Below are 15,030 nucleotides of genomic sequence, written 5' to 3' on the forward strand. Positions count from 1 at the left end.
AACTCATCAAATTTGCAGATGACACCAAGCTGGCAGGGATAGCCAACACTCCAGAAGACAGGCTTAAAATACAGAAGGATCTTGACAAACTTGAACATGGGCACTATCTAATAAAATGAAATTCAATGGTTGAAAAGAGTAAGCTTCTACATTTAGGCAGGAAAACGAAATTCACAGGTACAGATAAGTGGTACCTTCCTCAATAGTAGTAACTGTGAGAGGGATCTTGGAGTCCTAGTGGACAAATATTTAAATATGAGCCAGCAGTGTGCAGCAGCTGCCAAAAGCCAAACAGTTCTAGGCTACATAATAGAGGGATAGAATCAAGATCATGTGAAGTGTTAATACCACTTTCTAATGCCTGGTGAGGCCACACTTGGAATACTGCATTCAGTTTTGGTCACCACGATGTAGAAAAGATGTGGAGACTCTAGAAAGAGTGCAGAGAAGAGTAACAAAGATGATTAGGAAACGGGACTAAAAATTGAAGAACGGTGCAGGAAATGGGTATGTCTAGTTAATGAAAGAAGGACTAGGGGAGACATGTAGCAATGTTCAATATCTCAGGGGTTGCCACAAAGAAACAGAGTCAAGCTATTCTCCAAGGCACTGAGGGCAGAACAAGAAGCAATGGGTGGAACTAATCAAGGAGCGAAGCAACTTAGAACTGAGGAGAATTTCCTGACATTAGAACAATTAATCAGTGGAACAGCTTGCCTCCAGAAGTTGTGAATGAACACTGGTGTTGGATAGCCATTTCTTTGGAACAGTATAGGGTTTCCTGCCTATGCAGGGGGTTGGACTGAAAGATCTCCAAGGTCCCTTCCAACTCTGCTATTGTTAGGGTGACCAGACATCCCGCATCTGGCGGGACAGGCATGCCTTCCCATAATTTTTCCCGCGTCCCTGGCCGTTCTCAAAAACCCGCTTTATTTTGGCGCTCGCAGCTCGCTCGCTCCCCCGCCCATCAGCTGCTAGCTCGCTCGCTCGTTCCGTTCTACACTACAAATCTAAGCCAGCCCAGCCTGCGCTCACTGATTGGCCTGGACTCAGCCAATCAGTGAGCTGGCTGGGATGGAAAACTTTAAGCAAGGAGTGGGAAGGAGAGGAAGGAAGGAGGGAGGGGGGAAGGAAAAGAAGAAGGGAGGGGGGGAGAAGATGGAAGGAGAAAAGATGGATGGAAGGAGAATGGAAGGAGAAGGAGGAAGATGGAAGAAGAAAGGAAGAAAAAGAAGGGAGGGAGAAAAGAGGGAAGGAGGTAGGAAGAAAAGGGGTAGAGAGGGAAGAGAGGGAAAGAGCAGAAAGACAAAGAGGATGAAGTTGATAGGCAAGAGGAAGGAGAAGGAAGGAAGAAAGAAAAGGGAGGGAGAGAGGAAAGAAGAAAAGATGGAACTAGAAGGAAAGAAGGGAGGGAGGGAGGAAGGGGAAGACAGGGACAGAGCAGAAAGACAGAGAGGTGAAGGTAGATAGACAGAAGGAAGGAAGAAGGAAGAAATAGGAAGGAGGGAAGGTGAAAGGGATGAAGGAGGAAGGAACAGAAGCGAAGAGGAAGAGAGAAATGGAAAGAGCAGAAAGACAGAGAAGGTAGATAGGCCAAAGAAATGAAGCTTGAAAGAATGGAAGAGGAAGGAAGAGAAAAGGAGGAGGGAGTGAGTGAGGAAAGAAGAGAGATGGAAAGAGAAAGGAAGGGAGGGAAAAGACGCAGACGATGGATAAGGTGAAGGTAGATAAGCAAGCGGAATGAAGGAAGAAGTGAGGTGTCTCGAGGAGGGGGAAACATTAGTGACCAAAGTTACAATGGCATTCAAAAAAGTGACTGATGACCATTTTTTCACACTTAGCGGACGTGCAGCATCCTCATGGTCATGTGATCAAAATTTTGTTGCAACGATTCGTATTTATGCTGGTTTTCAGTGTCCTGGGGTGACCATTTTGAAAAATATAAAATTTTTAATCAAGCCCCACCCCCTCCCCGGTCAATGGTGTCCCTCTTTACCAAACTGAAAATCTGGTCACCTTAGCTATTGTATTGTATTGTATAATATGTCATGTAGAACTTATACATAAGACAGAAAGCTACAGCCCAGGAACATGGTGGAATATATTGACTCCAGGATGGCAAAGGAATGAACTAATGCTGTATATTTTACATAAATTATATCATATAAAACATGTATAATAAATATAGCATATCAATACTCAATGTTTTTGGAAAAAAAATAGTTAAAAGAACTTACTTTTATGGTGTCATAACCTCCAAAATAAGATGCTCGATATACAATAATTCCCTGTACTGAAACGCTAAATACTTGGTATAGACCAGTAATTCCATCTTTCTAGCAATTTTTACCCATACAGTCAGCTAGACCTGAGAATTGTCTCTCAGAGGGACCTTAAAATGAAGTTTAAAAAAGCAAATTTTCAAAAACATGTTAAAATATTTGACGCATAAGTAAAAACAAAATATCCCTAGTAGTCATTTGTAAACAATTTCCTCAGCTGTAGAGATCTCTATCTGGAGAGATTTGCCAAATCTGATGAGAAATAGAGTAACTTGTAGATAAATCAGGTAACTATATTTTGTTTGGCCAATTTGTGGTTTGTTTATTCCATTCGTTCTGCCAATTTCCAGAAGAACATGTTGAGCACAAAAACAAATGAGAGGTAATTCAGTATTTATTTATTTAATCCAATTTCAAGGCCAACCAACTTCAAGGTAGTTTACAAATAAAAGAAAGAACTAATACATATCAAAAGAATACCCACTGAGTGGAAGAACACCAAGCCTTAAACCAAACCAACTAAACCACACCAGTCTCAATAATCACTCTTTCTACAATCAGTCAATCCCCGTTTATTGTTCAGCCCAAATAAAAACAAGTCATAAAAGAACTTCAATTCAGTTACCCCAAATTAATCATGGTTTTTTTTCTTAGAATGAGTTAACCTGCCATGGTAAACTAAAAACAAATATCCTGTGATATTTTTACATGCTATATAAATGAGGAAACTTTGGATAGCATCTTTCATTTTCAAAGTAACTGGCACGAAGTCATTCAAATTAATATAGTAAATAGATTGTTGCATGGAATATCCAGGTCCAGAGCAATTTTCTACAGAATATAAATAGTGGGGAAACACATTAAAGAAAGGGCATAGCTGTGCATTTCTTAAAGATATCTAATGGCTATTGAAAAAAGTAAAAGCTAAATGTACTTTATCTAATGAGCTTTATGTATAGGCAATTCAAGTTTAAAATATCAATGTCAGATCCCTAAAGTGATACTGCCAATTCAATTGGGAGGAGGGGAGCCTCAGAGTTAAATAATTAGCTATATCTGAAACAACTGAGTTTTACAACTTTACAACTGGTTTCCTGTCACCAGGAGACTGAAGGTCCAAATATCTCTGGAGGGATGTTTATGATAGCCATGTGGGATATATAACTTTGATGTCTAGCTAGAGATAGCCATGGAACATGTGCTTTATTGACTCCCAGGACAGAAGAGGTTACGGATAGCATCTTCACACTTGTGTATTGGTCAGAATCTGCATTCGGACAAAGGGGAGGGGTCATTATCAGATTAATCCCATTTGCATGGCCTAAAGGTTTTCAGATGCTGTTTTGCTTCTAATAGTTTCCATCCTGACTTATTAAGGGTTCCTTTTGAAATAATCTGTTTCAGGAGTCTTTACTTTCTCAAGTTAGGAGAGGAGCCATTACAATCAAGTTTTTATTATATCTTCAGATTGATAGTACAACATATAGAAACTCAAAATATTTTAACATGTAGCACCTTACCTTGCCAATGTCAGCACCCAATCGAGTTCGTGCAAAGTCTAATGGATATACTACACACAGTGAAGTAGCCCCAGCTGCTCCACCAGCAGCCAGATTTGAAATGAACCATCTCATAAACTGTAATAGAAATAAGTTCTCGGTCAAAATAAATGTTGCAATCAAGCCAGGGGTGAAATTCAATTTTTTTTCCCCTACCGGTTCTGTGGGTGTGGCTTCGTGGGCATGGCAGAAGAAGGATATTGCAAAATCTCCATTCCCACCCCACTTGGGCCCAGCCAGAGGTGGTATTTGCCAGTTCTCCAAATTCAAAATTTCTGTTACCCAGTTCTCTAGAACCTGTTAGAACCTGCTGGATTTCACCCCTGATTCAAGTTCTTTTTTTTCGGATGAATATCTCAACTATTGTAAACTAATGTGAGATGACACTCATTTTATGCATGATCAAATTCAAATAAAAGCAAATGACCAACATTTTAGGGAGTTTGGATGACAAAATTACTAATCATATATACTCACATATCTTTTCATTTCAACCTATGTCAATTGCTATGAATAGAAAATAATTGCTCAAATAATTTTGATTGTAGATATCACAGCTTTTATCTTAGAACACATTTTCTTAAAGAAGCCACCCTGACTTTATGTGTTAAAGTGTAAGTAATTTAGTTACTTACATGTTTTGAAGTATTCTGGATTAACTTCTTTGAAAAGTACTGCATTATAATTTTAGTTCAAGTGTATGTTTCATTATGCTGTTAAACAAGGCAACTCTTATTTAATTCAATGAATGTGGCAGTTTGCAATTATTCATATCTTTTGTTAAAATACACCTTCCAGTGGTTTATTTATGCACTGCAGCTTAGTTATTTAGCTTTCATTCATTATACTCCATTAATTATGGAATAATGGCAAGATTTACTGAGCTTGGCTGATCTCAAAAGCTAAGCAGTGTAGGCTCTTTCTATACTTAGATCTGAGATCAAGAGAAAACTAAGGGCCACAGATTAGCCCAGAAATCAGAAAGCATTTTGTAAAAGTTAATAGCAACTTGCTTCTGTGTTGTTGCCAAGAAAATAGCATGGGCATGTTCATATATAGAGTTCTGTTCACTGGAAAGAGACATTCCCATGTTCTCTAGAATAATAATTTAAGAATTAATTTGCCTTAAGTTGACAGAAGATGAACATGTAATACAAAATATTGAAGATTAAATAAGGTCATTTGCAAGTGCTCATAAATTAAAGAACCTTAAATGTGAAATAAGTATTTGCTAATTCAGAAGATATTAAAATAAATATAGACAAATTGTCTACTGGGCAAAGGGAGTTTTAATTCTTCTTGATACTATCTTATTTATATATTTAGGGCACTTATGTAAATAAACATACGTATGTCTTTTTTTTTTATTTTTTTTTTATTTATTTTTTTTTAAAGATTTTATTGGTAAAAAGAAAATACAACATCCATAGCTTGTAACAAACAATACAACTACATTTCGCGATATCCCATACTATCAAATCATTATAAACATCAAAGGTTAGGTATCTTTCCCTCCCTCTTTTCTTCCCTCACCCCCCTTACTTCCTTCTCCCCTGCCTTCCCTCCTTTCTTTTCTCCTTTCCTCCTTTCCTTCCCCGTCCTTTCTCTCACTCGGTCCCCCCTCCTTCTCACATACCTTTCCTCCTTCCCTGCCTCTTTCCCTCCTCCTTCCTTTTAATCTCCCTCCTTTCCTCCCTCCTTCCTTTCAACTCTCCTTCTCTCTTTCTTTCCTCCCTCTTTCCCTCTTTACTACCCTCTTCTCTTCCCTCCCTCCTTCCTTCCCCAGTTTTTCCTCTTTCTCCTCTCCTTCTTTCTTCCACCTTCTTTCCCTTCTCTTCTTTCTCTTCCTCCTCTTTATCCTTCCCCCCTTCTTCTGCCTTTCCTATTCCTCTCCTTTCTCCTCTCCATCCTGACTTCCCTACTGCCCTCCCTCCCTCCCTTCTAACCTTTATTACATTTGCATGTTTTCCTCAGCTGAGGACAACCTGGTTTCTTTCCCTTTCCTTGCTTGAAGAGGCAAGGATTATAAGTCCTCTCGCCTCATCTAAAATGAAGTTTGATCGCTAATTTTATGCAGGTAATTATAGCGATTTCCTATCAGCTTTTTAAAGTTTTCCCAACATTGTAGCGTAACAAAATTGCTCGACGGTGGGTTCTCGCCCCTGATACATTTCTCCTTTCGTTTATCTCTCAGTTGTGTATATTGTTCATTTGAGTTATTAGTTTAATCGTATTAGGTAGTCAGCTATCTCTTTTTATGTCTAGGTCTTTGCTGATCATCAAGCCATTTGTATAGCTTCTCCCAGACTGTATAAAAGTCTGTGTCTTCTTTGTCATTAATTCGCATCGTCAGTCTGTTCATTTCTGCTAGTTCTAGAATTTTATTCATCACCATAGTGTTGGTGGGGCATTTTTCACTCTTCCAGCACTGTGCGTAAACAATCCTTGACGCTGTCAGAATATGGACTAGGAGGTATTGGTCAGATTTGCAAATTTTTTGATCTATTATTCCTAATAAGAAAGTTTCCGGCTTAAGGCATAGTTTAATTGACAGGATTCCATTCAGCCATCCTAGTATTTGCTTCCAATATGCTTTGGCTACCGGACACGTCCACCACATATGGTAGTACGTGCCCAGCACCGTTTTACATTTCCAGCATATGGCCGAAACTTTTGAAGACATTTTTGCCAGTCTTGTCGGTGGAAGATGCCAGCGGTAGAACATTTTATATATATTTTCTTTATAGGCCGTCGACTTTGTCAATTTTAGGTTCCATTCCCAGACTCTTTCCCAGTCGTCTAGGTCTATTGTGTGGCCAATGTTTTGGGCCAGGTTACCATGACTTCTTTTACCTTTCTGCTTCCGTTTTTCGAATCAGTAAGCAGTTGTATATTTTGAAATTAATTTCTCATCTGGTCCAATTAAAATTTTATCTAATTCCTGGTTCTTGTTCTGGAAGCCAGGTTGTGCTAGATCGAATTTGTGTTGTTTTGAATTTGGAGATATGGCCACCAATCAATGTTTATTCCCTTATCAGCCAAATTTTCCCTGGGGTTTAGTTTGTTTGGTCGTCTAGCAACTGTTGGTAGGTAACAATTTTATCCAAGTTTACCAAATTCGGGTATATCAGGGCTTCCGTCGGAGATATCCATTTAGGTAGTTGCGTGTAGTATCTCCTTCTAATTTCGAGCCAGTCCTTAATCAATACCCCCCTTAAATGGTGACTACTAAAATAATTGTGGATTTTATTTCCCTCGCACCATAGTTAGTTATGCCACCCGTATTGCAGGTCGTGGCCCTCTATTTTTAGGATTCTTTATTAGCTAACATTACCATTCTTTTATCCACATAGTTGTTGCTGCTTGATGATATGTTTTCCATTCCGGTAATCCATTCCCCCTTGAGTTCTTTTATCCTGCAGGTGCATATATTTTATTCTGGGCTTTTTACCATTCCATATAAAGTTTCGAATCATTTTGTCCAAATCATTATAAAATTTTTCCCCTAGCTTGACCGGTGCCGTTTGAAAATAGGTAGAGGATTTTTGGCAGAACATTCATGTTAATTACCTGGACTCTTCCCATCAGTGATAGTTGTAGTTTTGACCAGTTTTTTAAGTCCTTTGGGGTATTCTGTAACAACTTATCATAGTGTCTTCTTTTATGGAAGAGCATTTCGCAGACAGCCAGATCCCTAAATGCTAATTTTTTAGTTACCTTTAATTCCATTGTTTCCTCTAGTTCTCCAATCTGGTTTTTGGGGAAGTTTTTTATAATCATTTTTGTTTTTTCCTTGTTTATTTTTAAACCGGCCACCACCCAAAGTTCTCAATGTCCTTCATCAAATTCGGTCCTGAAAGTAAGGGGTCTTCTATGATAAAGACCATGTCATCCGCGAAGGCCTGTACTTATATTGTTCTCTTTTTATGGTCAAGCCCCTAATTTCCTGATTTGATCTTATCCGATTTAAAAGGACCTCTAGTGACGTAATAATAGTAGTGGGGAGAGCGGGCACCCTTGTCTAACACCCTTTCCAATTTGTATCCTCTCGTTAGTTCCCCATTGACTATAATATTTGCAGATTGCCGTGAATATATAGATTCTATAATCCTAATAAATTTATCGCCAATTTCATCATTTTTAGTTGAGTGGTTAGAAAGTTCCAATCTAGTTATCAAAGGCTTTCTGAGCGTCGACAAAGATTAATGCGAGTTGTTTCTCGGATCTTGTTTGATAGAATTCCAGGGTATCAATTATTATTCTTGTATGTTTCTAATATGTCTTTTTGGGAGGAAAGCCGTTTTGATCCGAATTGTATACTCTGATTTAATATTATTTTTAGTCTTTCCGCCAATATTGATACAAAGATTTTGTCATCTGCATTTAACAGGGATATGGGTCTATAATTTTGGACCTTGCTACTGTCCGCCTCTTCCTTTGGTATTAGGGTGATGTAAGCTTCCCCCCATGATTTTGGGACCCTACCATTTGTAATGCCTCATTACATAGTTCTAATAGTTTGTCTTCTATGGTATTTTGAAGTTTTTTATATATTTCGACGGAAGCCATCCGGCCCAGGTGTTTTATTGTTTTTTTGTTTTTGAATGGCCTTTTTCAGTTCTTCTTGTGTGATTTCTTATCGAGCATCTCTCTCATCTCCTCCGACAAGACTGGAAGCTTCTGCTTTATAAGGTATTTTCTAATGTCTTGTTCATTAATTTCGTCTGTTTATATAGTTTCCTATAATAGTTCTGTACTATCTTTTTCTTTTCTCCTATTTCTTGTTTCAAATTCCCCTCCTTGTCATACAGTTGTTTAATAATTCTTTGACCTTCTCCTTTCTTATTTGTGGGCCAACCATCTCCCAGTTTTATTTGCATGTTCAAAATAATTCTGCTTCATTCTCTTAATGTTTTGTGCTATTTCCTCTTGAGAGATCAAATTTATTTGGTGTTTAATTAACTCTCCTTTTTCCCTGTGTCTACTATTTTCTGGCTCTTTCTGGGTCAGCAGTTCCGTCTCTCTTAATTCTTTGTTCAGTGTATTAAGTCTTTCCCTGTGTATTTGTTCTTCTTATTGTATAGGCTATGGATATTCCCCTCACAACTGCCTTCATCGTGTCCCAAACAGTTTGTATTGAGGTCTGCTCTTTAACGTTTTCTTTAAAGAAGTAGCCCCAATTCCTTTTCTATTTGTTGTACAAATTGTTTCTCTTGTAGTAGTTCTGGTTAATGTCCACCTAGCTTTTATCCTTGCCTTCCCTTTTCCATTGCCATAAGACTGGGTGATGATCGGCCACTTGTTGGTTATTATTTCAATATTTACAGTATCCATGAGTAGCTCCGAGTTTGACCAAACCATGTCGATACGGGACCATGAATTATGTGGATGGGAGTAAAACGTGTACTGTTGCATCTTGTCATTCATTGCTCGCCAGACATCATAAGATCTAAATCCTTTCACCATATTTACATAGGCAGACGGTAGTTTCCTTCTTGTGCTTTTCTTGTGAGTACCCTTATAGTCCATCTTACCGTCTGCAATAGCGTTGAAATCCCCTAGAATACATATATTTTGCCACTCTATTTCATTTATCCTCTTATATAGATTAATATAAAATCTCTCTTGTTTTTGATTTGGGGCATAGATTCCAACTAGTAAAAATTTTTTCCCACCATTAATTATCTCCACCATTAATACCCTACCGTCTTTGTCTGCATATATTAATTTGGGGTTCAACCATTCTTTTATATACATTACAATTCCTCTTTTCTGGTTTGTGCTGACGAGCAGAATGTTTACCTAGTTTTGGACAGACCAACAGGTTATTGTATTTTTCTTTAATGTGGGTTTCCTGCAGACAGATTACATCTAACTTTTGTTTCACTAGATCCAACAGTACACGTTTTCTTTTGGAAGTTATGTTAAGACCATTTACATTTGCTGATAGTACATTCGTTTCCCATTCTTCAATTCCCTTACACGTTATTCGCTTTGAGGGTGCCTTTGGATCGAGTCTCGATGGGTGACCTTGCTCTCAGATCTTCTCTGCCATATCTCTCTCGTTCTCTGGCCTCTCCTGGCCCCCGCCCCCCTGGTTGAGTGTCAATTATAGTGTCCTCCTGTCTTAAAAGTCCTTCTTTATTAAATCTCTCATCGTCTGCTAGTAAAAGTTCCTGGAATTCTTGAGCTTTCGCCAAGGTGTCTATTCGGTATTTCTTTTCCCTCCATGTTATCAGCATTCCTTCTGGAAGGAGCCATCTGAACTGGATTCTGTCTCTGTTTAAACGTGTGGAGAGGAAGTTGTATTTCCTTCTCTTCTCTCTGACTCTTCGTGGAGTCTGTTTTAAGATGAGAATTTCTTTACCTTTGTATGTTAGAGAGTCCCCTCTTATTGTACTTAGAATGTCCTCTCTCAGCTGTCTTCTCAACACCCTCACATGGATCTCCCTCGGAAGCCGGTGGCGTCTCGCGAAGCCTGTATTGACTCTATAGGCTTCGTCCAGATCATTAATAACCTCTTTTTTCGGCCTGCCGAGGACTAATCCCAGGATTTCTCCAATCAGCTCCCGGAGGTTTTCATCTTTTGCTTCCTCCACGTTTTGTAGTCTTAAATAATATGCTGATCGCTCTAATTCTAGCTGGAGGATGGCCTCCTCCAGGCTGAGTTATAGATTCCAGATTGTCCTCTACTTTGTCTATCCTTTTTTCCGCTATTTCCGTTCTCCCCTTAACATTTTGGATTTCCTGCTCATTTTTCAGCAGCGCTGTTTGTATTACTCCTATGCGTTCCTCAATTCTTCCCATATTGTTTCTTACTTCATGTATTTCATTCTTTACTCCCTCCAGGCCTTTGGTGAGACTTTCACCCATCTTCAGTATTGTCTCTTGTAGGGAGTCCATTGTTACTTCCTGGTCTTGCAGGGTTGGGGCTGCCTTATCTCCCGTTTGCCTGCCCTCAGGGGACTTTTCCCTCACGGGGTAGATAGGGGAGTTTGCTTTTTACTCCCTTTAATTAAAGTTACTGTTTTGGTTGCCATTTGCTTTAATTCAGCTCTTCCCCTTTAAGGTGTAAGCCTAGTACCTTCTGAATGCTGTTTGGGTAGTTATACAGAGCCCGGGGTACATACAGGGTAATTAAGCTGGAGCAGGACTGTGAAATATAGGCTCAGTTAATTCTCTAGTATCTGGGAGAGTCAGGAAGAGAAACGTTTCAGCGTGATACGACAGGGTGCAGGAGAGGCCAGAAAGTATTTAGAACTCACCCATCAATCTCTTCCTGTTGTCAGTGTAGTGTTTTCCTTCTGCTGTCTCTGGCTGTAATATGACACCGCGTACTTCAAACCCTTGTGATTAAGCTTCTTTCCTTTTTCCTTTTTCCCAGGCAGGCAAATCCAGCTGACTGCCTTTCTCTTCTTAGTCTGTTAATCCTCAATTTAAATAGTCCAAAGCCTCAGTCTCCTTCTGTCCACTACGTCAATCAGCTTTCACAAAAGTATACTGTTTGTATTTAATAGCCGCTGCAGATAAATGCGCCCACACACGTATCTGTATTTATTGCAGTAAAGTTGTTTACCTTTTAGATTTAGGCTTTTAAGTCAGATCTTGTGATTACCGTCATTCGATCCACTATGTTCCCCTGCAGTTGTCTCCCTTCCTTATTAGTGGCTGGCAGTCACGCCTTCTGGTCGGCCATTAATCAGCCGACCTCTTTTGCACGAACTCTGAGGGAGCCTCTTGCTTCGTGGGGGGAGATCGCCTTTCACCCTCCACTGCACAGAAGCTTCCCCTCTCCAAAGGTCCTCGCACCTCGAAGGGACCTGCCTATTACGGCCACGCTCGTGGAAAGACCGGGCGAACCGAACAGAGAGTCTGTCAGCAGCTCGTTCCAGCGTGACGCCAGACCGGAAGCCCCACGTATGTCTTTTTAAAAACATTCTTTCCTCAAAGGTTGACGAGCTCATTAGATACAAAACTTTGTATACTTTCTCTCTATTCTCTACCATATAACTTTTAAAAATAAGTAAAAATTCATTTACTGTGTTTATATTGGCATATTTAATCAAGATTCTCAGTGGTTTACAATTACATTACATTAATTAAAATGAAATATGAAATCTAAAATATTTGGAAAGCAAATTACTTTCCACTATTATACTGCACAATTGTACAGATGATTGAAAACTGTTTATTTTTATTATTACTTCCTAGCGAATGAAATGGTGTTAATTCTTCAATGCCTTTTAGAAATATATTCATTTAAACATTTACAAATTGAAAAGACATTGTAGGGGACGCAACAGCCAATAATCTATATCAATGCAGACAATTATTTTCAAAAGGAGCCATACATTCAAGTGATTGATCAATCAGGTTTCAAACAATTAGATAATGCTGAAATCTGTTTGCTTAACAACCTGGCCAAAGCTAATACTTTACAAATACATTTCAACTACAGTTATTGGAATTTACAACCTGGGTAGGTGTCATAGCTTAAACATTTAAGTTAAGACTGCAGAAGACTAACTGAAGTTCTGACCCCCTTTTTGTTCACTATTCATGCCTACACACTCTCACACAAATTTCCTTCCTTCATTTTCAAGTGGTCAGAAGTATGCTATCTGGGATTTCTAGCTTGCTGTCATTCCAACACATCTAGAAAAGATTAAGCAGAGTATTGCTGCCTTAATACAACAGGTATTAGAACACTGAAAAAATAAACTAACATATTAGTGGGTCTTAAGTGGAGGCATTCCAAGTAATAAGACTCAGCATTTCCTCATGTAACCATTGATTTAATCCTTTATTAAATATTTTGCATTTTTATGCATGATAGGAATAAAACAAATTTTCAATGATTCTGCTTTCTTACTATGACCCTTCTCTATAGTTTCAAAGGATCCTTCAACAAAAGGGGCTGTAGGAAAAGACTATCAAGCCATATAAAGTACACACATATATATTTTCCTGGCGGGCATGTCTCTTAAGTGTTAGTTAACTCAGGAAATACTTACACCAATAATAGCCAACAACAAATCCCAGCCAATGTCTTCTATATAATGCCCATAATCATCCAAAAGAAACCCACATTTCCAGTACTTCTTAAAATTAAACAAAGGCAAACTTTTGGAATAAACTTTTATTAAATCAGACTTACCTGTGTATCTTTATCAACTCCAGCCATGAAAATCTGCTTGTATTTGTCCTTAAAGGCAAAGTTTAGGGCTTGAGTTGGGAAATATCGAATCACATTGGCAAGATTGCCACGCCAGTAACTGAGAAATCCTAGATAGAAGATTTTAAAATGTATAGGGTTCCCATTTTAAATAGTTTAAAACTGCATAACTATACTTTTTACCGAAACTTTTTCAATTTATTTCAAGTTTAAACACTTAAAATAAATCAAAAACATTTCAAAAATTAAGTTACTAGTGAACAACTTTAAAATTTATATTGTTTCCAAAGTCAATGCTTAACTTTTGAATTATAGATTTTTCTAATCTTAACTATTTGATAACTAAGCTTACATCTAGGACTGAGATCAGAAATGGCAACAAAATTAATTAATAATTAGTTGAGATCTATACTGTGCTGTTCTCGGAACCATTCCAACATGTTTACACCATTCTTACTCTATATCTAAGACATGTAAGAGTTGCTTTGAACTGCAAGATGGTGGCAAATACAGTAAATTTGATGGTGATGATAATTATGATGATGATAATAATAATAATATACAATATAAAAAACATAATATCAATTGCATAATTACAATAGAACTCAGAGTTGTGTATATATAAGATCCATTTTATTTACAGCAAAACCTCTCATTACAAGATGGTATTGTTCTTAACATACCTCTCAAAAATCTGCTGAAAAAAATAAAACAGGCTGTGATGGCTTTTGTAAAATCCAACAAGTTTTAGAATATGCAAGGCAAATTGACTAGAAATGGGGGGGGGGGGTCACCAGTTGATCCATATGACTTTATGATAAGATGGTATCAACATTAATTTGTGTAATATTTCCAAAATATGAGCAATTTATGGAGTACTAGTTTTGAACACTATAGTTTACTACTGTATTTTATCCCATCAGTTTACCAAGAGCTTCCATATAGTTCTCAATATTAGGAAACACTAAACTTGTTTAAATATGAGCACAAATTTGGCAAAGGCCTGGACAACAGTAAGGATAAATCTTTACAATGAAGCCAGTTCTATGTGATGACATTCATATGGTTTTCAGTGGTATAGCTACGTGATGGTGAACCTATGGCACGTGTGTGGGCATGCGAGCCGTTGCCCCAGCGTAGCTCTACTGCGCATGTGCGCATGCCTCCCACTGATCAGCTGATTTTCGGGTCTCCACTGTGCAAGCGGATGGGAGGAGTGCGTACATTTGCAGAGGTGATTGCACATGCACGGGGGGAGGGGAAGCGTGGGGGTCATGCACACATGCGCAGGGGGGCTGGTGTTGTGCACGCATTGCATTATGGGTGTTGGCACACCGTTGCACGGGGGAGGGGAAGCGTGGGGGTCATGCACACATGTGCAGGGGGGCTGGTGTCGTGCACGCATTGCATTATAGGTGTTGGCACACACGTGTGTACTGTCGCATACGTCCGTGTGCTTTTGGTATGCAATCACAAAAATGTTAGCCATCATTGGTGTAGCTGATTTTACTAAGCTTAGAGTTGTAGGATGCCCATTTGCTTCTTTGACAATCCACAATTAAGAATTTGAGTATATTTGATCACAACAAACATACGCACAGATACACGCACACACACACACACACACACACACACACACTGGTAGAACATCACAAAAATTTCCAGAGGGCAAAAGATATTATCTTGCAGAGACAAACATGGTGGATGGGATATAACTTGAAAAATTACATATTCTTTTTGAGTTTTATAATAGAAAAATTATACTAAATAACATTTAAAAATGAATAAATTCACATTCTGTTAATTCTGTTACTACATTATTTGGAAAAATTAACCAGTAACCAAGATCTTAAACTAATTAATCACAAAGATAAGAAGCACACAGTTGTTGATTTCTAAACAAATCAGGGCTGGAATTACTAAATAATAAGAAATAAAGGTTGCAATCCCCATGCTCTTGGCAATAGATTTTACTTTACTCAGTGAGCCTTACTTCCAAACAGAAATGGCATCA

The 15,030-nt window shown here is 38.4% G+C and overlaps 1 protein-coding gene across 1 annotated transcript in view; it reads right to left on the reverse strand.

Moving 5' to 3' along the window:
* Positions 1-15,030, reverse strand: part of SLC25A31 (solute carrier family 25 member 31) — a 32,771-nt gene that overhangs the window by 16,926 nt on the left and 815 nt on the right. The window contains 3 exon segments of the mRNA XM_032224465.1: positions 2,238-2,395; positions 3,805-3,919; positions 12,999-13,126. Coding sequence (XP_032080356.1) covers positions 2,238-2,395; positions 3,805-3,919; positions 12,999-13,126 — 401 coding nt within the window.

Source organism: Thamnophis elegans, chromosome 9 (genome assembly GCF_009769535.1).
Source record: "Thamnophis elegans isolate rThaEle1 chromosome 9, rThaEle1.pri, whole genome shotgun sequence".
Taxonomy (NCBI): Eukaryota; Metazoa; Chordata; class Lepidosauria; order Squamata; family Colubridae; genus Thamnophis; species Thamnophis elegans.